At 36.7% G+C, this 24,610-nt stretch overlaps 1 protein-coding gene across 2 annotated transcripts; it reads left to right on the top strand.

Annotated features, from left to right (window-relative positions):
• Positions 1-1,711: 1,711 nt before the first annotated feature.
• On the top strand, positions 1,712-23,865 carry EMB2191 (Cytidine/deoxycytidylate deaminase family protein). 2 transcript variants are annotated; one of them, XM_088712842.2, is made up of 8 exons: positions 1,712-1,961; positions 3,986-4,055; positions 9,627-9,664; positions 15,359-15,425; positions 17,261-17,420; positions 17,525-17,621; positions 18,961-19,064; positions 23,563-23,865. In XM_088712842.2, the coding sequence occupies exons 2-8, from the start codon at positions 3,990-3,992 to the stop codon at positions 23,598-23,600; spliced, it is 570 nt and encodes a 189-aa protein (XP_088568968.2). In that variant the 5' UTR covers positions 1,712-1,961; positions 3,986-3,989; the 3' UTR covers positions 23,601-23,865. The 2 variants fall into 2 exon arrangements, with proteins under 2 accessions (XP_088568968.2, XP_026663999.3); XM_026808198.4 differs by having other exon boundaries at positions 1,713-1,961; positions 3,990-4,055.
• The last annotated feature ends 745 nt before the right edge of the window (positions 23,866-24,610 follow it).

Here is a 24,610-nt window from a genome sequence, read left to right as displayed (position 1 = left end):
TTTGCAAATGTCATGACTAATTACCATAAAAATCAATAAGAAGACTATAAAAAGATCAAAACTTCAATGAATAGTAGTATTATCAAATTGATTTTAGACTAATATTTTCTTTATGACCATGAAAATAAATGAATAATTATGGGCCTAGGCTAGACTATTAACATTGTGAGAGAGCTAGGAAGGTCTTCATATTTTCAATACCAGGAGGATGATAGAAAGGATCATAGCTATTATTTGATTTAGGAATAGCCTAGAAGGTAAAAAAATATATTTTGAATGGATCAGCAACTAATGATAATTTAGTGGGGTTATTTGATAGACAAGTTTTGCTAAATCAAGTATGCATAAAACCTAAAAGAGCAGGTCATAAAGAAAACACTCAATTATGTGAAAATTAATGAGTAATAGAATCCGAAAGAAAGAAAAACAAGTCCATGGAGTTAGCCAAAAAAAAAAAGTAAAAAAAGGAGAGACTTTAATTTATTCATGAATTCATACCAAACTCGACTAAAACACACATAAACATAAGAACAAGGAGAATAGTTGAAAATACTATATAAAACATCAATGTTTAGTAGTTTTAAATTGTGATCCATATAGATTTATATGAAAAATGTCATGCATAAGCAGAAAATAAAGCATAAAATTGCGAGAAAGGTTGACTAATTCTTGTTTTTTGGCCCAAAAAGAATCTAGTATAAACTTAGATTTTTTTAATGATTTGAATATTTTTTTTTACAAATGAGAAAAGAGTATAACTATGATATTTTATTTTTAAAAAAATAAAAAAATCCCGCAATCAATAGTTACAAGTTATGCAAGATTTTTGATAGCAGTCATGCTAAATTGTCAAATTATCGATAGCAAATTAATTGGCTTTTGAGTATGGAGATCTTGACAGAAAGAAAGTGGTGAAAATGGAGAAAAAAAATCCATAAATATATACAAATGAGGCACAATATAAATATTTTAATCACTAAATGAATCACTCCATATTTACAAGTTTCATTGCTAAAGCAAAATTTTTGCAGCAAGCATATCTAGGTAGGTTCCATTTCTATTAATTAACGTGTCCATAGTATATCCTAGCACTTCTCCTAATAGTCACACCCCTACTTAGCTACTAGAGATTTCTAATGCAGGTGGTCAAGTGGATGCCCTTCCTTTTCTCCAAGGAAGAGAGAAAAAAAAAAAAAAGAAGAGAGGGTATGATGACATATTTTTGTATTAAACCCGAATGGTTAAGTTACATATACAATCTTCATAAATATACCTAATCTCCATCAATTTTTAATTTCAAAATATAGATATTCACATTCTTGATTGAAGGCGTGTTTATCAAATTATGTTTAATGGGATCAGAATATCTCAAACTTCATCACTAAAAGAAAGCAAAACAGCATCATCGTGTTTGGGCAATGATCTTTCTAGATCCAACAAGAAGTAGGCCAACTTAAACCCAAATTTAACCTCCCGCTAACCACCAGATTCGCCTTCGAACAATCACATATCCAGCTTTTGATGTTTTTAAATGAACAAGAACTAGCAATTCGGAAGAATCTCAACCACATGATTTTGATTGTCGGGTTTAGCAAGAGAGACCCGACGATCGACATCCGATTGATGAGAAAGCCTATTCACCTCCTCGGGTCACCAATTAAACAGCAAAACTTAGTCATGGCATTCTTGTAAATTACACCTTTTAAATAGCCGAAGACCCTTCTCGTCTTCTCCTCGTCTTCGAGAATCAAGATTCAAGATCACCTCCTCTTCCTCTTCTTCTTCTCTAATCGTCGCCGGCAGTTGCCCTCCTCATCGTCTTCCTCTCCCGTCGCAGCCGGAGCAGCACGGCCCTCCTCCTCTTCTTCTACCGTTCTTCTCCCGATCAACCACTGTGCCGCCTTCGTCGCCGCCGTCGTCTCCCCCTCAACCGCAGCCCTCGGCCTGGGAAAGGTGACTAGGTGAGAACCAAGAAACTCCGAATGCTGGTCGGGAAATTGTTCTGTGTTTTTCTCTCCTACCTCCTCTCTCTCTTCCTCCCTTCTTTTTCTTTTCTTCTTTTTTCTTTTCCCCCCCTCCTTTTTCCCTTCCTCAAGGCTTTGACCACCAGATTTATGAAAAGATCACGAAATAGGGAATTAGAGAGAGAGAAAAGGATAAAGGAAGGGCGATGGTGATACAGGGCAGAAATAGAGGGCTTTTGTTTTTGTTTTTGTTTTTTTTAAATATTTTCTGTAATTATCTTGATTGGAAAAATAGTTTTATAAGAAGTTGGAAAGTAAGAATAATAACAAGAGAATGTTGGCGGCAAACCAGATGTTGGTGAGGAGAGGAGGTAATTGGAACGAAGCTCTTTTCCCGTCTCTTCCTCTCCAAAGATCTCTCGCAAGAGAGCAGTTTCTCTCTATCATTAATGGCTGTAATGGTGATGGCGTTGGTTCCGTTAGAAGAGGAGGGGCGTGGAAGTCGGCATCCCTCGTTCCTCGTCCCAAGGAGGAAGGAAATACTATAATCTTGCCCTCCTCAATGGTCTGTGATCCATTGGACTAATCTGGTTGATGAAATTCTTCCTTATATAGATGATCAGATCTTAAAATCCTTTCTACCTTTTAGGATATAGATGCTAGCCACCGCATTACATGGTACATATTTGATATCGCTTGAAACCCCAAGCTATTTATGCGTTGTAAATTATATAATGTTTCTGGAACTTCTTTAATTCTTTCAGAATCCTCTCTGGTTCTTACCAACAAAAAAGAAAGATCCATGATTCTGGTGACACTGAAAGTAGCACTACCATTTCCAGGCCCTGTTGAGCCTTATGTTGCCGTCAAAACAAAATTCTATGCCTTGTAAAGGGCCTGGCCTGAACCCGGCCTGCCCTTGCCCTTGAATAGGTCTAGTCGGTATTGGCTAGGGTTTTTTTTGTGCTCTCACTTGCTCCTCTCTTCTGTCCCAAAACTCTAGCTCTGTCCAATTCAATCTGAAAGGAGCTTTTTGTCGGCCAAAGGGTTTGAGAGGTAATTATATATACATCTTTTTTAATGTTTCCCAAAGAAAACATCTAGCTGGTCCTAACCTAATCCCAATAAAATATAATGTATACAAATTAAGATTTTAGTTTTTGGGAACTTTTTGTTTTTTTTTTTTTGCGATGGAAGTGTTTCCATTTTCTCTTGATCCACGATTGGGATGTTCAGTGGTTCCTAGATGGCTGCTCTCTCTCGCTCTGTTTCTTCATTGAATGCCTTCACCTTTCTTTTGATCATCATTGGTTTTTATGTGTGTATATAAGAGAAGACTGCAGTTCCTTTCACTAGACTAGCTTAGGCTAGGCCTCTGGGCTGGAGCAAACTAAATACTTGACCCAATTTATTTTTGGGCCTGCCTTGGGCTCGAATCATCTTCGATTCTTCTCCTCCACCTATTGGCCATCCAGTACCTACCTTCCCCATCCCACCTCCATGGCACTTCTCTCTTTTACTAGGTTAAATAGATGCCTCCCTGAAAAATAGAAATAGATTTAGAAACAGAATATGTTTTTTTTTTCTCTTCTTCTTGGGGCTAACTTGAGCAATGAAGTTGAGTAATAAGTAAAAAGTTTTCTTTGTAGGGAATTGCACATTTTCTTATGTACTACAACTAATCATCATCTGGCAGGTTGATTTTGATGGTTTAGTGTGTGTAGATTATTTTCTTAAGCTTTGGTTGGTAATGGTTGGATTGATCCTTTGCATAGTTCAACCTTCAATCATAGTGTACTTAATGACGCTTATAACACTAGTTTTAATTCTATTGCTTTCAACTCAGAGGCAAGTCTGAAGAATAATTTGATTGACTACTTAATATTGATTACTGTACTATTTTCAGCATTCAAAGTAGAGGTCATGGATGTTACATGCCAAAATAGTATAACATTTGAACATGTAGAATCACTTTTTTGTTTAACTTATATGTGCTTGTAACATGACATTTTGATATCTAGTCAGATGGCATTGTCAGTGGGAGCAGATTCACCATCTACATTAAAATTTATGGAGCTTGCCCTAGATCAGGTATGTTAAAATTCATTTTGTAGTTTATAAGCACTTAGAATTAGTTGGTTTTGTTTATAAGCACTTATTCAGTGCATAGATATTTTATCTTCTATCTGTTGGGCTCATGTTTGGTTGTTTTCTTGGCTAGCTCTGTGTATATATCTTAATTAAACAACATAAAAAGATTGTACCTGTTTTTTTCCTTGGTTTGCCAATATGACAGTCTATGAATATTGCTATTTACTCATTGGTACTTTTTGGATGCTCATGGAGAAAAAGAACCTTAATGAATGGTGAAAAGAAAGGAAGAAGGAGAAGTTGGAAGGGAAACTCAGTAATGATGCATCAGTGGTGAAAATATTGAAGGATCATCCACCCCAAATAGGAAGGGGACCTTAGTTATGTATAGAATTTGTCTAAAGGATGAGGCATTCATGGTAGACTTGCCATCTTCTTTGTGTGAGACGGCTTCAAACAAGTGCAATCTCAAAAGTTCATGATGAGATTTGTACTCTTAGCCAACTAAAGTTTGCTTCAACTGTTTATTGTCTATATATTTTTGGTTATTGTAAAATATCATCAGGATTCAAAGTACTGATCTTGTACTTTCTAGTATAAGTCGAAACACCTCTTTATATGCTTGTATGAAGAGTTAAACTTGTTCGAATTTGAGTTATAAATTTTTTTTCAAGATTTTTCTGGATATTTTCTTGCCTCTATTTTTTTCTGAGCAGGCATTCTGATTTTGGAAGCTTCAAAAAATTCTCTCTCTTTTGGTGCTGTATTGGAAAATCTGGGACTTTTCTGTAAATGTGCATGTATGAGACTTCCCTTGAATACCTCTTGGTCGAATTTTGGGCTTTTGGGTCGTGCTATAGACACATGCCTTATTCACCTCACCTTCTTCATAGGAGGAAGCCTCTGACATGTGAGACTTCTCATTTTTCATTTCTCTTTTTGTTGCTCATCCCGCTTACTGATATCTGGAGCTTATGTGGGTGCTTTCAAATGTTGAATCCCAATTAAGATCTTTTTATCTATCTCTCCCTCTCTTTGTTTTTTGTTGGCTTGCTGCATGTCAAGAAGGCTCATGTGAGGATCTTTTTGTCTCTTTTTTTTTCTCTTTTAATATGCTTGCAACATGACGTGTTCTGATATCTTGTTAGATGGCATTATCGGTAGGAATGGATTCACCACTGATGCTTAAATTTATTGAGCATTTTTTAGGGCAAGTATATTAAAGTTCGTTTCATAGATTATAAGCGCTTAGAACCAGTTTTTTTTTTTTTGTTTTAATGCCATTTATGCGATGCAGTATGGACCTTTTGTTTAGTGTATAGGCATTTTGTATTTTGTATTATAGGCTTGTGTTCAGCTATTTTGTGTTCTTGAAAGAATGGTTCACTATATCGAATCAAAACACCCAATGCTGGCCATATCATGTCACATAGATAGCAAACAAATATTTAGCATAGGGTTGCATCGAGTGTCAATACCACGAGTTAATCTGTATCGATATTACACCAGCATAGTATTTATATAGGAATTGATATTACTACTCTAAACCATACTTCAAACTGCCAAGTTCTGGTTGTATCTGCACATATACCGAGGTTTCAATAAATTTAGGGCCATGAGTGTATGACTCGACTAGTCTTGTGCCTAAGCTCTGGGCTAATGTAGACTAGGTTTGGATGAGCTTATTTTTGGGCCTCCATATAAGGGCATTAAGCTAGCCCTCTGTATGCTGATTACAGTATGAGCTCGATTCTTCCCTTCTTTGCTTGTCAGCCGCCACTAGGTACTCTCCTTTCCTTCCTCTACCTTCTCGGCACCTCTCTTCACATACATGCACAAGTTTAAGTAGGTTTACATTACCTAGTAATGGTCCCTGCAATTCGTGGCCATTGCTTAGTTATGGTCTCTGCAATTTGTGGTCATTGCCTAGTTATGTTCTCTACCATAGGTTTGGATTGGGGATATACCTAACCTTTGGTATCATTTACATAATACGGCTGCCCAAGACTTGATCTCATGTTATTGCCCTCATCAGTCCAAGCCTTTTATCATCGCACCAAGCAACAGCTCCAAGCAAGGTTAAATAAATGCCTTAAAAAATAGAAATAGTAATACTGAAGTTGTAACTAGTAAAAAAGTTTTTCATTGAATGGGATTGTGCGCTGCCTTTTGAATTATTGCTATTATGATTATCATCTAATATGGTAATTTTGTGGGTTCATTGCAGATTGTTTTTCTTTAAGATTTGGTTGGTCAGGAAAGAGTATGGCTGAGTTGATCCTTTGCATGTTTCAAGTGTTTAGTTGTAAAGTGCACTTCTTAAAGCTTATAATCATTCATTAGCATAACATTGCTCTCTATTACTTTCAATTTGTACACATCTGATGAATATTTTGAATGACTACTCATTATTGATTGCCATCTTCAGCATCCAAAGTTAAATCTCATGGATGTTATGCGGGCCAAAATAGTGTATCATTTGAACAGATGGGATCACTAATTTTTATTATTTATTTCCATACCTCTGCAACATGGCATGTTATAGTACAGTTGGCCTTGTTGATGCATAAATTTATGGAGCTTGCTCTAGAGCATGTATGTTGAAGTTTGTCTCATAGATCATGAGCACTTAGAAACAATCTGTTTTGTTTTAATGCCATTCAAGTAATATGGACCTCTTTTTCAGTGCCTAGACATTTTATATTCTGTATATGGGCTCTTGATACCATGTTTTGTTGTTTTCTTGGCTACTTTCACGTATATATCTTGATTAAATTGCAGGAAAAACACTTAAACCTGATTTTACCTGTTTGACCGTTTGAAATTATTTCTTTTTATTCACCGGTGTTGTTGGTACTTTTGTTGGATGCTTATGGAGAAAGAGAACCTTAGTGAATGGTGAGAAGAAAGGGGGGTGGAAAAATTGTTGGTAGGTAGGATGCACGTAGGTCGAATATTGGAAGGATTGTCCAGCGCAAGTAAGAAGAGGACCTCAGTCATCCACAAAAGTTTTTGGACGGACAAGGCATCCATGATAGAATTGTTGTCTTCATTGTGAGAGACAACTTCAAACAAATGCAATCTCAAAGATTTGTTTATCATTTCTAAAACTTAAGGATCATAATGAGATTTGTACTCTTAGCCTGCTAATGTTTGCTTCAACTTTTTATTGACTTCATGCTTTTCACTGTAAAAGATCATTAGGATTGAAAGAACTAGAACAATCGTGGTTTCTAGTAGTTGTGAGACTGTCTTTTATATGCTCGCATTAAGAGTTAAATGTGTTGGAATTTGAGCTATTGATTTTTTTTTGAATTTTTCTAGATGCTTTCCTCCCTCTCTCTCTCTCTTGAGTGGCTGTTTAAATTCTCTAAGCTTCAAAGCTTTCTTGCTTTCTTTTATTGCAAAATTAGGGAATTTTCATACACATATATGAGACTTCCCTTGGTTCCCCTTTTGGTGGAACTAAGGTGAATCGACCAGCTCAGTCTGTATCGTACCGGTATTGGCCAGCACCGGTACGGTACAACCATGGAATTCGGTTTCGACCCCTTTGGGGTCGGAACCGAACGGTTCCTTACCCGTACGCACCGGTTCGCACTGGTACAACCTGGTACCAGTGCGAACCGGTATAAGCCTGATACTGACACCGGGGAAGAAGAAGAGGAAGAAGAGGAAAGAAGAGGAAGAAAGAAGAAGAAAGAAGAGGAAGAAGAAGTGGAAGAAAGAGGAAGAAAGAAGAGAAAGAAGAGAAAGAAGAGGAAGAAATAATAAGAAAGAAGAGGAAGAAGAAGAGGAAGAAAGAGGAAGAAAGAAGAGGAAGAAGAAGAGAAAGAAGAGGAAGAGGAGAAGAAGCCTACCTGTCGCACCGGGCCTCGGGCCGACCTCCTCCCTCGGGCCGATGAGGATCACCGCCCCTTCTTTGTTCGCGGGAGAAGGGGGAAAGAGAGGAAAAGAGAGGAGGAGAAAGGGTAAGAAAGGAGAGGAAGAGAGTTTGGGAAGAAGGAAGAAGAAAAGAAAGGAAAAAAAGGGGCGTCCATGCGCGGGGCAGCCTGCTCGAACGGCGTGAGCAGGGAATCGCTCGTGCTCGCGCACGATTCCATGCGCAGGGAACTATGCCCGCGCACGGTTCCTCGCATGGGGCTGCGGGCCCACGTGGCCCCGTGTGGGCATTTAATGCCACAGAGTGGCATTTAAAATGCGGACATGCGCGCGTCGATTTTTTTTCCTTTTCTGCGGTTGGCTGGTTCAGTCGGTTTCGCGTACCTTGTGTAGAACCATGGGCTTTTAGGCTACATGCCACAAACGTGTGCACACTTGCTTCACCTTGTCCTAGGAGGATGCCTCTGATATGTGGGTTTTCTCCTTTTTTCCTTTTTTTTCATTTTCCATTTCTATTTGCATTGTTTAAGGCTTATCAATAACAGGAGCCTGTGTGAGTGTTTTCAAATGTTGGAGGCCAATTAAGATCTTTTCTTTACTTTCTTTTTTTTCCTTTTTTTTTTGGCTTGTTGAATGTTGAGAAGGCCCTTTATAAGGATTCTTGGCGCTCTCTCTTTGTGCCTATCACAACCAATGTTCAGATGAGTGGTCTACTTATTGTCAGATTTCAGTTAGAGCCCAATACAGCTAAGTGCGCTCAAAGCTCTGTAGACTTCATACTTTTCCAATTTTATTTTTCTCTTTTATATTCCTCTTGATCGATTGAGAGAAGCCTTCTCTCTTTCTTTCTGTTTTCTTATTTTCATTCCCTTGTTTATTCCTAAGCAACCTAAAGGTGAGGATCTATTCTTCGTTCTCCCTGTGGAAATGCAACATAGAGGAGAGAGCTGCAAACTATGGGTTATTCCATCTTGAAACTGTCAATTGCTGGTAGTACCTGCACATAGAGAGGCGTCAATAAATTTAAGGCCATGAAAATACATGACTCAGTCGCCGGACAGCTTGTTGATTTCCTTCATAGGTTAATGGGATTTCTAAAAGAACAATCGAAGTTGTGGCTAATAGAGTTAATAAAAGAAAAGCCATTACATCCATGGAACAACCTATGTTAATGAAACTAGATGCTTTTCTTAGATGTTATTTATGTTGGCTGATATACTATAGACATGTACTATATGTAGTTGCATTTAGCTCAGCGAAACCTTTGGTGCATATTTGGTGAATTTTGATTCTGTTTTGGTTAAGCTAAAGGTTTTCCAGATATATTTGTTTATTTGTTTATAATCTCCGATAGACATTCTTGTTAAATAGTTGTGTTATGTTCTAGGATGACAATTTTATCTCTCTTTCTTCTTTTGACTAATGAAGTTTTGAGGGCAGTTGCACTTTTGTGGATCATAGTGAGCTTAGCTTATTTGTTGTTTTGCTACAAGTAATCCTATGGTAGTTGCTTGCTGGGGTTGCCTTATTTCAATGATGATTTATGTTAATTTATATTAAACAAAATACCAAGGCTTGTCCATATTCGATTCTCTTATGCTAATGCTTCATTCAAATGCCATATGTTTTGAATATTAGAAAATTATTTTGTCTCCTCATTGTTGCTTGTTTTCTTCTCCTATTTCCTAGGCTAAGTTTGCATTGGACAACCTTGAAATCCCTGTTGGGTAAGTTAATTGTATTTCTTTTAGAACATTTTATTATTAAATTGTTGCTTCGTTTTTCAAATAAAGTTCACAAGGAGTACACAGTTTATTAGGAGCATAAATTTGTTCATTTTTCAAGATTTTTACCTATTTAAAAAAGATTAATACATGGGAGAAGGGTTTTGTATTAGTACCAATCGCAAATGACTCATGTTATATGGGTCATCCTTAATATCCTAGCTTGTAGATACTATATATCAACACCAAGATCGGCGGAATCGTCCCGAACCGGGTGGTTCCGCCCGTTCCGAGCTGTACCAGTGACTCACTAGTACGGTTTCAGTTGTAAAAATGAGACACTCACCGGAGCCGAAGAAGGAGAAGGAAAGAGAGAGCGAGCGGGGGAGGGAGGGAGAAGGAGAGGTGGCGGATGTCGGCGGAGGGCCGGCGGAGGCTGCGACCGAACCCTTGTTTCGTTCGAAAGACGGAACGGCCACGGCTTCGCCTACTGCGGCCTCCTCCAGTCCTCCGCCGGCATCCGTCACCCTCCTCTGGCCCTCCGCCGGCGTCCGTCACCCTCCTTCGGCCCTCCCTCCCTCACTCGCTCTCTCTCTTTTTCTCTCTCCCACGGTGTCACGCCCTTTCTCGGTACGGGCCCGGCACGGCCCGTACCGAGTTGTCTCGCTGGCGCCGGAGAACTGGTACGGTGCCCGGTACCAGTTCCTCCGACCTTGGTCGATACTAGCTTTGTAGATGGTATAAGTCATATTTTTGGTGTCAATATTTCTACTGCTTTGATAATGTCAATGATGGTTTCTTGTCAAACTTGTTACTGAGTGCATGTATATTCTTAAGAGACAATGATGGTGTTATGTAACTAATAAATTCCTTTCATATGTATTTGTTATCTGAAAAACAATCACAATTGGGCCAATTAACTCCTGATCACTGCTTATGTTTGTTGTGTTCTTAATTCTCAAATTAGTAGTTCTTTTATATTAGTTCAAGTAGGATACTTGAATCTTTATCTGCCATATTCTAACCCAAAGACAAGCCATGGATATTGTTAAGAGATAATGATGGCTACATGCGGCTTATGTTTTGTTTGGTAAAACTTTTGAGAAGCCAGAAAAAACTTTCTAGTCCCTCAAAAGCACTTTTGGACGGTATGGTGGTGTTTGGTAAAAAAATCTGAAAATTGTTTTGGCTTGCCAGAAAACTGAAAAGGTCTACTTGGAAGAAGCTCCATTTTGGAGCCTTTTCCCAAAATTGTTTTCTGGTAGATGTCAGAAAGATGTTTTCATTTTAATGAAATTCTCTTGATGACCGGAATGCTCGTGAACAAATCTCATATTTATATCTATATCTGCTTGAAACATAATGCACAAACATTAACCAAGTTATATTATTGCATTATATTATCTTACTTTATATTATATTATATCATATCAATCATATCATATTATAATCCTATACTATAAATATAATATAATATATTATTACATTATTATATTACATCATGCTGTCGTAATAATATAATAATTAATTACTATATCATATCATATCATATTATTGTAATATAAATATAATATTATGTTACATTACATCATAATAATATTATATCATATTACATTATATTATATTACAATAATATATTACATTATATTACACTATAACAAGATCATACTATGTAATAATATTTTTATATGTAATAATATGTAATATTATATTGTATTATACTCTACTGTACAATACTGTGCAACATCCTTTGTAGTCATTTTGTTACACCAAAATACTTTCTCAGTTTGGTTACTAAACATATATTAAAGTTTCATGGCACTTTAGAAATGTATTTATCAAATAGCAAACAGTTTTCTGTAGAAGCTTTACTTCCCAAAATCTATAAAATCTTCACTACCAACAACAGTCCCAAACAAGGCTAATTTTCTTCCTTCAGTATGTAATTATTGTTCTAAGAGCACCACAACTACATTAATTTCGGATCACTGCTTATGTTTCTTATGTTTTTAATTCTCAAAGTGGTATTTTGTTTTTATGGTTCAAGGAGGGTACTTACCTTTATCTAATTTGTTCTAACCCAAAGCCAAGCGTGAAGTATATAATCCATGTTTGTATTTAAAATTGTTGACCTAATATTTCTTTTGTTATTATTAGATCATGAACCAAGATGTTTATATAATTGCAGTGATTCAGTTCACAAAGGATATCTCTAGGGATAGTTTCTAAATTTGTTGATCTAGAATTCCTACAAATTCAAAATGATATTGAATTTGCAAATACATCATGATTCTCTTGTAAGCTGTACAGACTATTGCTGCCATGGATTGAAAAATTGCTAAAACTGAACGGTACCATACTATTCCAATGCAAACTGGCATTGGAATGGGTGCGGGGACATGAAAACCATCTGAATATCTGCATACTGGAGTACACATTTTTTTATTCTCTTTGATGTTGTCAGTTTCGGTGCATTTTGTTGATGCTGGTACCATATCAATACCATACCATTCTGATGGACAAATAATATGTGCATTGTACGAGCATTTAAAACCTTGATATCTACCGTAAACAATTTACTTCTTTCCTTCGAGATCTCCATCTCCATTTTCCTTTGTTTTCTTTAGTCATGTGAGGTTGTACCCTGAAAGTAAAACTTCATCAGATATGATAGCAAACTCTCACATTTGGCTTGGTACTTGGCACAAGCAAGTTTGGATGTTATTCTTCAGTTGTGTACACAGCAGACACCCTCTTATGATCTTATCAATAACTTAACCTCTTCAAAGTCCAAACTTAAACTTAAGGCAATGCCATCTCTAAGCTACCAGAATTTATACCCAATTCTTAAGCTTATAAGTTTTCTAAATAACAGTTCTATCTAATAGTTACATATAAATATGTATGTAATATCTTCTGTAGTAGTAACTGGTTCCTACCTTAAGGTACAATTATAGGTTGCAACTGGTTCCTTCCTTGAGAAGCATAATTTAAAAATATTCATCTGCAGTAAAATGTCTTTTGTGAAGATTTAGTTTTGGGTTGTTAGATACTACTCATCATGCATCATTTGTGATGGAACTTGTTTACCTTTCATACACATATGGTTTCTTACAAGCCACATGTTTTGCATGAAACATATGAAAAATATCTGACTATCGTAGACTCAAAAAGGTCTTGTTGATTATAGCTTGAGAGATTTATTAATGTTTATTAATATTTCCGAATATACATATCTTTGGCTAATTAAAAGGCAAAGAAATATTTTATGAGAACTGATAGAAGAAATGAGCCAATAGATAAAGAAAGCTTACTTCTGCCTTGAAGAGGTGGGGATGTACTCAATGTCTTTCTTCATTCTTCTCCCAAACTAGTGATAATAGTGCAAGGTCATGATCTTGACTGCTAAGAAAAATTTAATATATCACTTTGTAATACATTTAATAGTGCAACCTCCTACATGACTTCCTAGAAACTGTGAATCTGAGAAATCATAGTTCTTCTATTTTCAATTTTCTCTCAAACTCTTGTCAAAACTGAAATTTTAGATGCTTGCTGGATTAGCTCTTGTTTGTTGAAACAAGTACCTAAATGCAATTGGTAAGGTATAGCATACTTATCTCTTTGTTGGAAACTGACACATATAGTCCTATGGTGTAACATACTTATATCCTTGTTTCCATCTTGGGCTGAAAGTGGGATAGATCCAACAGTATCTGAATTGGTATCAGAATCAGATTGGATTTAGTTAGAAAAATTTAAATTGAACAGGATTTGTATATGATTTGGATAGAGCGATAACTTTTTTTTTCCGGATAAAGATATGGATGTGGATTATAAGTTTTTTTTTTAAATCTGGATTTGGATTCAAATTGTGGATATTAAGGGTTTTTTTCCTTCTAAATTTGTATTCAGATGCATAGATACTATGAAATTTTCTCAAGTTTGGATATCCTGATAATTAACAGATCAATAAAAAAATCTTCTTTTATTGCAACTGTGCATAGGGATTTTCCTAACATTGAAATACATGAGCATACATTCATAATGACCAAAATGAAGGCTGTTAGTTATATGAGGACTCCATGCAAGGTAGTTATCATTCTTTACTTTTTAAGAACATTTTTTGCCTAAATTTTATAATCGAATGTTGCATTATCAAATTTTGCTCAAAATTCTAATTTGTATCTGAAGTATATCCAATTAATATCCATACCAATTTAGATTTAATATGAATATGATCAATATCTCATTCTTATATATATCTGTTTAGAACAAATGCAGATGCAAGTTCTAGTTAATATCCATATCCATATCTGTATCTGCTGAATAAATATGGATGCAGATAGATAACCGATAATGGACCCAAATGCAATTGTTTTCAGCGGCCCTATGTTTGTCTCTATTTATCTGTAAAGAGATAGTCATAATGTCTTTATTAAAAGATGAATTGTAGTTATAAACTGTTCTAGTTATCTCATCTATATGCTGAGACTAAAGCATCACTTACATCTGCAGGTGCCTGATGATGGTATACAAACATCTCTTTGCAAAACTTCTGTATCTGTTAGTTTAGATCTTCCTCTCCACTAAGAAGACCTCTTTAGATAGGTTGGATCACCTCTCCTTACTAGAGCCTCCTCAATATTTGTTTCTTGTGCACGTACCTTTTCATCTGATTCTCTGTTACTTTTGTCCAAGTGCAACTTGGGTACTGCTTTCAACTTTCCAATCATCACAGGTTGATCCTCTGGAATGCCAAATACAAGATTTCAAGCTGGTTCTATTATTTTTTCATGAATAAGACTGAAATGATGGTTGACAGTGAAAGGGAAAAAATATTCAAATAATATACTAGTTAGCATAAATAATGAGTTTTTTGTGTTGTGAGCTCTAAAACAATAGCCAAAATATCCAGTATTGTTAATAATTAGCTAGTTTCCATTTTCCAGCATTCAGCCACCTTTTCTTAATATAACCATTATATAGCATTTTATTATATGGGGATTTCACAAAAATGGCCCACTTTATTTTCCTGATTGCCGCTTTGGGCCGCTTCGATGTTCTTGCCGAGGCACCAACACATAACACTTCAGATGTTGAAGCAGTGTTGATTGCTCACATTTTCATAGTGAATGACATTCTCAATCCAGAATGAACATATTTGTTAAACATGCAATGCACCATCAGAGGCGAGAGTATATCTGTGGGGCCAGAGGCAAGAGCATCTTTGAATTCCAAAACAGGGCCATTCTTAAAACAAAGCGGTCTGAATCTGCAAAGTCAAAAATAAAGCAGGCAATTCCTACAAAATTCTTTTACAATATTGGTACTAAAACAGTATATTCTTTTTGCTTCCTGTGCCTACATCATATTTTGAAACTCCAATGGTATAATTAAATGCAGATGATATCCATCTTGTGGTTGAATCCTCCCATACATTTAAGATTTGCAAATATGTTTTGGTTTTGTACATCACTTTTATTACCTGCGTATGAAGCAAGATTTTTTTTTTTTGATTTGTAGGGTACCTATTGTTAACTCTGCATCCTGAAATTTATTTATATTTTTGAGAAATTTCCTTGTTTGACAAGGAATTTCTGCTCAATTATGCACTTTATGTCATGCTATTATTTTATAACATTTTATGTCAATCTCACTAAGGTTGTCGCTCTTCTATCTTTTTCCTGCTACTAGCTGTGTTATTGTGGAGGATGGCAAAGTTATTTCCTCTGGTAGCAACCGAACCACCGTCACACGAAATGTATGTATTGATTTGGGAACAACTAAGATGGTTTCTGCTTTGATCTTTAAGTTCTTTTACTAGTTATTTCTTTTTTTTCCCATCTATATTATATTAAATCAGTAGATATATATCTTAAGGAAAGAAGTTAATTTTCTCTGCTGCCTCTCCTACACAGAAGAAATACTGAGCATGGTTTCTTTATTTAGATGTAAATAATGTTTGAATTAGATGTCAAATATTTCACTTTGTTTGTACAATTATAGTGGAAGAATTTGAGCTTATATATCAATTGAAATACATGATGGCTGTCTAAATTGAGAATGCACTGTATTAGGTATGGCAGACAACATTTACAATTTCCAATAAGAAAAAACTTAATGTTCCATAGGTTTCTTATTTGCTAGTTTGGAAATAGACCTAGAGGAAGTGGAGTGCCAAAAGGCATGAATGCAATTTAAATTGAGAGTCTACAGTTCTGATCATGATTTAATATGTTAAGCACTTGTGCAATGAAATCCTATTCTTAGACACTTCTAAACCACAAATTAAATTAAACCATTATATGTTAACATTAAATCTGTCAATTTTGTAATTGCTCAATGCATAGACCAGGAAACACGAAGTGTATGGTGGCTCTCTATTTAGATGACTTCCTAACTGATAAGATTCAAGTTTAACTATTTTCTTTCTTTTCCAAATTCTTAGTAGTGGTGGGAGGGCCAAGCTCGAATTCAGCACTATATTGTAGCCTTCCTCTCCTTTCCTTCCCTCCCTCCCTTCCTCTCTCTCTCTCCCCCCTCTTTCTCTCTCCTCCACAGACATGCGCACATAGAAAGACACCTATGTGCGCAGAGAGAGAGAGAGAGAGAGAGAGAGAGAGAGAGAGAGAGATGCACAAGTATGATTGGGATATCATCCGTATAGGGTGTATGAAGATGGTTCATGCATAGCTATGATATCACCTAAACACCCTTCTGGTTCATTCCTGTAAAAATAAAGTTGGAGGATATGTTGATCATTCAATCAGTGCTTTAAATGTAAGTAGAAGGGGTAATAATGGCATATCTAGGGCATTTGTCAATAACCTTTCAGTTTATACTTCATTTGGTATAAAGACAATATTCTAAGACTGTGATTATAACTGAAACCATGTAAATGTTGAGCCTTAAAGGTTAAATACACATCAACATATAAAGCCTTAAAAATCAATGAATTTAAAAAGGAGAATGGAAATTGGCAGGTAAAAGGTTGGCCTATTTAGGAGGATAAATGAAAGATAAGGGTGTTAAAATGGACCTTAATGGAATATATGTGGGTGAACTAGGCTCTGGTTGCTTGGATATGAAGTTGGATCCAATCGGGTGAAATTGGAAGAGGGGGGTACACTGATCTGAATGATTAAATGCAATCTACTACCTCTAGACTGCTTACAAATAAAAAAATCATATAATTTGGAGACTCCTAGCCTGCATCTTTAGGTGGCCAGTTAAAATACCTAGTTTCAATCATTTGGCGCATAGGCTAGGCGTCTCTAAATCCCCCCGCCCCCGCCGTCTTTCGATCCTGGTCTACCTCAAGTACACAAACACATGCATATTGTGTGCCTATATATACACATATAACATATATTGTAGTACTATTTTTAATTGTTGATAGCCTGTTTATTCAATGAATAATTTATTCAAGCGTAGATGTTTAAATTCTTATTGTGTGTTTATTGGAACATGGAAGTTAGTTATTGTTGATAGAAAAAGTATGATGCTTAGAAATCAAAAGAAAGGATTTTTGTCAAATAATCATATTTTTCTTGTTTAACAGTTTTTGTTTTTTCTCTATTTATTCTTTATCTTTAGGCTACTAGACATGCAGAAATGGAAGCCATTGATATTCTTCTTGAAAAGTGGCAAAAGATTGGACTTGACCAATCACAAATTGCAGAAAAGTTTTCAAGATGTGATCTTTATGTTACATGTGAACCTTGTATAATGTGTGCAACAGCCTTATCCATTCTTGGTTAGCTCACTTTGCCTGCTTGAGCCTTCCAGTTTACATAGCGTACTCATGAGTCATGAGTCATGACAGTTATCATGTGATCACTGTTCTGGTTCTTTGGACAGGAATAAGGGAGGTATTCTATGGTTGTGCTAATGACAAATTTGGAGGATGTGGATCTATTTTGTCGCTACACAAAAGCGGCTCCAAGAATTTGTGCAGGTTTGCTTCCAAAATGGTGTGCTACATTAAAGTGATCTCCATCTGTTTAGAATTTGTAGTCTTAAACGGTCACTATAGTTTCAATCAAAGTACGCTGAACCGGTACCGATAGGCATACCGGTCGCCTACCGGGCCGGTTCGAGACCGGTTCGTTCCAGAACCGGTTTGGTACGAACCGGTCTTTGTTTTTTTTTTTGGTTCACGGACGCGCGCGGACGCGCTCGAGCTGGCCACAGAGTGGCATTAAAGGCATTTATGCTAAATGCCACTTTGTGGCATTTACGTGCTGCCCCGTGCGGGCAGGGGAATCACGCGTGGGGTGATTCTCGATGCGGGGAATCGCGCCCGCGCGTCGTGAAACCGCGCAGAGCGCGGCCCTGCCCTGCGCACGGGGCGCTCTGCCCTTCGGGCCACGCGCCCTCACACCACAGTGCGCGTGCTTGTAGCTTAAAATCCACAGCACACGCGTTGTGGAAAAAAAAAAGAAAATTGTTACCGGTGCGAACCGGCTGGTTCGCATCAGCACGGGTCGGTACGAGACTGGTATGCAGCTGGTACGCATGCGTACCGGTCGGTACCGGCCCGAAAATAGCTGGAACCGGTATCCACGCTGTCTGGGTACCGGTTCCACGCCGGACCGGTCTGTACCGGGCCGAACTGGCCGATTCAGACCGGTTCGGCAGACCATAGTTTCAATGATATTTGGCATTTTATTAATTACGAACTTTATCTACTGGGGGTGTATTCTTTAAAATGACACTTGTTTCTACTTGAGGAGGTCATCATGGCTTCCTAGTATGTTCTACTTATATTTTGGTATGAAATTTGGACCATGTTATTGCTGAAGGAAATCTTCATGACTTATTCTATGCATAATTAATGCCCATTTGCTTCAGTAAGGGACTAGTTTGAATTGAGAATTGTCAGTACTCTGAACCTATATCTTTTCTTGTCATTTTTATACTGGAACCATAATTCATTACCTACGGTTTCCTCCTTTCTCCTGTTCAAGAAGTAACCAGGATTTTTTGAGTTGTTCCAGAATTGCTGTCCTGTGTAGGATTCTGTTTGCATCAAACCCGATTGAATGTTATTTAAATTTATAAACAACTCATTTTTTACCAATGTCTAGTAGTAATGCTTCCAATATGCTTGAACAATTCAATTTCTTATTGCAAACTACTTCCAACGAGTTTGGTGTTAATCAACCGTGTGCCTCGACTTGGATAAACTAGTTCAGTTCTATGTGCTTTGTTATTCACATCCAGAAACTTAATATCACAAAGTTTTGGTATAGATTCCTTTATTGGTTTGTTAAATTGCTCTCTTTTCATGGCAGGGAAGGAGTTTTACCACATAAGGGCTTCAAATGTACCGGGGGACTCATGTCGGAAGAGGCAATTGCTCTTTTCCGAAGTTTCTACGAACAGGGAAATCCCAATGGTACTTTTGGCCATTATACATCTTGGCTTCATATACATACCACTAGCTTAAAATTTCCTTAATATTTGTAAAGTTAATTCTAAAGTTATCGTCTGAAACTACTTTAAAATCTGAGTCACAATAACCTACATTAGATCAACATGCATAGGTCTTCAGAGATGAGTAACAACCAATAGGTATTGCAGAACAACATAAAGTTCATAATTCATACCTCAGTGGAAATGTAGTGTTGGGAGAACTATTATTTTCCCTCCCACTAGGAGTTGTTCATGCCACATGGTGGGTTCCTGCAGAATAGAGGCTCAATGGTGTCATGTAAGAGTCATGCTATGGGACTGATGTTATCTACAGACAAACAATTGCCATGTGGCAAGAGGGGCTTGGTGCAACTCGCAAGATTGTTTCTATACACAGGGCCTCAATTGCCAAATCAGCAGTTATGGGCATGATGAATGTTTCATGTGTGCATAGCGGACCAGAAGCATTTTTCTGTCCTGTGATTTGGACTTCAAGTAGATGGATTTCCCTGTCTCAGAAAGTATGTTACCAATTACTTAATTTCTCATACATGTCCATTGCATGGTTAACTCTGTCATATGCCTTTCTTCCATCAACTCCTGTTGTGCTTTTGTCAAATGCTCTCTCCAAATCCATGGAGAAGAGCTCTAGAACTTTTCCCTAAGTACTCTGATCAAGGACACAAGGAAAAAGGGAAAAAAAGGTCCCCTCCCTGATTGAACTTTTTGGTGCAAATCTACACAGATTCATGGAGATCATTGTCATCCTTCTTGATTTGTTCGACCTCTCTTACAAGTCCATTGTAACTTAGCTTAATTGAAGAATAATCGTTGAATTCTGCATTTCACTGCAATTTTGTAAATCAGCTAGACGAAACTTCTCCGGTCATGTAGTATAATTCTTATTTTTTCAGATCTTATTATATATGATGAACCATCCATGTTTCACCAAAAATTTTCTAGTCTTATGACATAGAACTTAACTTTCTGCATCATTTTGAAAAAATGAACTGGGGCATGCATCACAAGTGCATCCATAATATGGCTCGCTTAAACCTTACTTTTGATAGAGTCAGTGAGTCATAATTCAACAATTTATGTAGATATCTTCTCAAATCGTTCACCAAATGTGAGTTTTGGTTCACTTTTAGTGCAACCTGATATGATTTCCGTCTCTTGCTTTCCTCTCCCTCTTAATCATTTTGTGAGTGCCCGTCATACAATTTCTGGTGAACCATCAACTAGATCATCATAGTAATACACTTGATCATATAATCTCCTTTACCTTGGAAGCCTATTTATGTTTTTCCAAGTCTTCAATGTAAATTTTCCTTCATTTTTTGGAGTACTACATGATTTCATGGGCCAAATGTACCACCTTTCAGCACTCAGCTTCAAGGTTTGGTTCACTTCTAGCACAACCTGATAAAATTTCTCTCTCTCGCTCCTTGCCCTCTTTAATATTTTTGTGTCCATCACACAATTTTGGTGGACCATCTACTAGATCATCATAATAACACACTTGATCATACAATCTTCTTTACATTGGAAGCCTCTTTATGTTTCCCCAATTCATCAATGCCATTTTTTTTTAAATTTTTCGAAATAGTACATGATTTCATGGGCCAGGTGTACCAGCTCTCAGTACTCAGCTTCCTTTGTTCATGTGAGTCGTAATTTTAGACAATGTTAGATGCTCTCGAGGCCAGCTCAAAGAATCCATATTGGAGGCAGGTTGATGACTTGGATATGCATTAGATTCTAGGATACTTTCATTAGTTTTTGCAGGTTTCTAATGTTGGGAGAGTGTAAGACTCCATGAAGAACGAGACTAATCCAACATAATATGATTATAGGAGTGGTTTTGGAGCTTGTTGTAAGATGTAGGTACTTGCAAAATGTCATGTACTTTGATAACAATACAACTGGTAAAACATGTAACACTAATACTTTTTAATCTTTTAGAAGATAAATGGTACCTACATTGCTAGTGCCTTTCTTTTTTTAATTACTTTTCCGGATGTTAATACTCTTTGATTGTATTTTCAAAAACAAAAAAGAAAGATCTCTTTGATTCTATACAAATATTGCAAATCATCAATTTTGTGATTTGCACTTGCGATGATGTTTAAAAATCTATAAAAGCATCAATATTTTATTGTTACACCATCCAATGTACACATCAAACAAGTAGCACTCACTGAAATGCTTGAAATCAAGAATGACCATGATGATGAATTAATCATTCACTGTAGTTGGAACTTGACAGATTTGAAATTCAAAATGGAACACCTTATAGATATTATACATCTTAGTCTAAATTATTTTAATCCACATAGTTTAAATGACACTAGCAATCTTCTTGAACAAATATATCCATAAACTACTATGATATTATCTGCTATTGGATCCCGTATATACTTGATCCAACATTTAGGTGTTGTTTGCCATCACTTTCACTTTTTCTATTTTCAAAAACAGAGAAACAAAATCCTCCTTTTGTTTTTTCATTTTTTTAAAAAATATAAACATGTTTTGTATTGCCATTTTTTTAAAAAAAAACAAACATTGCGATGGTGGTGGAGATGGTAATAGTTGCAGTGGAGATAGTGGAGGCGGTGGTGGTGGTATAGTGGGGAGGTGACGATGATGGCAGTAGTGATATGGTGGAGGTGATGGCAGTAGTGGTGGAGTTGGTGGCAATGTGATGGTAATGAGGGCATCAACGATGTGACAAAGGCGATGAAGAGGATGGCAGTGGTGTGATGGAGGTGGTGACAACAGTGATAATGCTAGCGACCGTGATGGTGGTGGAGATGCCAACGATGTGGTGGAGGCGCTAACATTAGCGATGGTGGTGGTTGTGAGGGTGGCAATGCTAGCGACAAATGGTGGCGGCGTATCGTTGGTGTTGGTGGTGGCGGTAAAAAGCATGAGGTTTTTATTCTTGAATATATTGAAAGTAAGAATTTCTTTTTTTCATTTTTTCTAGAAATAATGAAAGCAATCGTACAAAAATAGAAAATAAAAATAATAGTACCAAATATGAATTTTGTCTTGATTTTTGTAATTTATTTTAAAAAAAAGGAATAAGAAATAAAAGCGATGCCAAACAAGCCCTTAAGGTTCAATTTCTTCTTTTATATTTTTGTCTCACAAGCGCGATACATTTTTTATTAGGATTCACCACCATATTTATGAAAGTTCCGCAATTTTCGTTCCTCAACTGATCACAGATATGTATTTGTGTGTCTTTGCATCACCCTAACAGATTTTATTATGAGTAAGCCAATTTTGACTTTGCATCATATCTATAGATGATCAGAAGAACATTTTAAAGCAAGAAACAGCTGCATCCATATAGAGGTGGCAAAATAAATGAATAGCTTGAGCTTGGCCAATATAAGCTCGGTTTAGTCTTGATTTGAAACTAAATGAACTGAGCTTGAACCAGCAACAGGCTTGAAAATAATTTCAAGCCAAGCCATAAAACACCTGGTCCGTTCAAGCTTGGCTTAATAAGGCTCAATTTCTGTAGAGCACCATAGTCAATAAACATTTTTAGTTTTTTTTTTTTAATTCTTCTTTATAACTAAGACCTTTATTGGTATATGTTTTAATGTTTGAATCCATTAAATACTAATTCAGACTGATCAAGCTTGAATTAATTTCTGGCTTGAATAAGGATTTGCAAGCTGATCGTTTAGACTTGTGTTTGGTTAGGCTCAAAATTAGGCTCGAATTGAGCTCAATAAACAAAGCAAGCTTGAACAAGCATTTCGAGCTCGAAATTAATTTCAATCCAGGCTTGATTGGACCAAGGCTTCATCGAGCTCGGCTTGTTTACACTCATAAAATCCATATCACTTGAAATGCACACACTTGCATACTCCTGTTGGTTTGATGCATGACAAGCATGGTTTAGATATAGGCCGACCTACATGCTGCAAGTTCAGAACTTCCTGATCATGTTCAGGGAGTTGATAACCTGTCTATTTTTTTTTCCTTTTTCTGATAGAAAATCCGCCAATTTCTTTCAACTGAATCTCCTTGGTTCAAGAAACTTGATTCTTGGTGCAAGAAATACTGAAAAGAGTGACAAGAAGTTTTAATACCATGATTAGCTTCCTGATCATGTTTCATCACGACATGATGCATGGACCTCCAGGAAGTGCTGGTTAATTTGAGAGAATGCATTCCCAGCATTTAGTGGATTAATTCTTTTTCTAGTCATCTGACAGTCTATATATATGAATTTTTAAGCTACCCTGATCAATTTGGCAGAACCTAAGCTAACACCCTCCAATCATAATGGCGTGCACTTGTTTCTAAAACATTCATATATCATTTCAGAATTCACAGGAGTTGCAATGTCTTTTATAGAGACTCGTCTTGTTTTTTAGGCTAATTTGACTCTTGTCTTGTTTTTTAGGCTTATTTAATTGTAATAATATGCTCTTATGAACTCCTATGTATTTCAGCTCCAAAGCCTCACCGACCAGTCCAAGTGCTTCAATAGGCCCAATGAAGCTAATGCCGTAATTTGCTGAACTTTGTTTGTTCGGAAGAATTTATTTCCGTTTTGAAGCTGTTGAAGAGAGGCAATCGGAAATTCTTAATTCCCCATCTGTATGAGGTATGTTGAATGAATCAAACCCAGGCATCCAGGCTAATATTTGCATTGCCAAAAAGATGCATGAAGAATTGTATTACTTCACAGGCATGGCAAATAGATGGCCCTGGATGTCACATTCCCACAGCAAATCTACGATCTTTGCTACAAATCAACTGAAAACTTTTCGACATCATTGCAACCAATCGAAATTCACTACAAATTATGAGTTACATAGGCAAATAGGATCAATGAAGCCAAGCTATCACTTTAAATTTTGAAGACTAAAAATGATAATCCTTTAAAAACTTTTGAACTGGATCATCTGCCCACCACCAATTGATTTTGACTGTGCTGCAGAGTTGAGAGGGATTTGGAACGGATTCTATGGTTCCTTGGGCACTTTGTGAGTTTAGCTTCTCTGATGTGTTCATTCTTTGAACTCAACTTCATGATCTGATCATGTTTCGAGAATGAGAAAAGGTAACTTGGCCAAAGGCTCGATATATGACTCATTATAGGCATCCGTAAGTTTCTATTTGTTGATGATTGCTGTGTTTCTCATCTCATTAACATTGACTCCATGGAAGTTTGACAACTTGCTGACACCAAAGTCCGTCTTTGCTTGCTGTCTTTTGGAAATGAAACGGACACCACTGTTTCCCGAACCCTTTATAGCCTCCCCAACGAGTCTAAGATTAGAGGAGGAAGGTTCCCTAACCTATGTCTTTCTTGATCTCTGCATCAGCAAATCAATAAATTCTCGGTAAAAAAATGATATATTTTTTTTCTCCTGAGGGTTTCTTTTTCCCCTTGAATTCTACTGATACTATTGTATACAGAAATTCTTGGTGGACAAACCCCATGTAGCTCCATTTCTACTATGATATGAAAATATTCGTTATGGGAAAGGAGGT

Source organism: Phoenix dactylifera, chromosome 16 (genome assembly GCF_051530095.1).
Source record: "Phoenix dactylifera cultivar Ajwa chromosome 16, Ajwa_hap1_PhDact_Kaust_v1.1, whole genome shotgun sequence".
NCBI classification, from domain to species: domain Eukaryota; kingdom Viridiplantae; phylum Streptophyta; class Magnoliopsida; order Arecales; family Arecaceae; genus Phoenix; species Phoenix dactylifera.
This window is presented reverse-complemented; position numbering and strand designations above follow the sequence as displayed.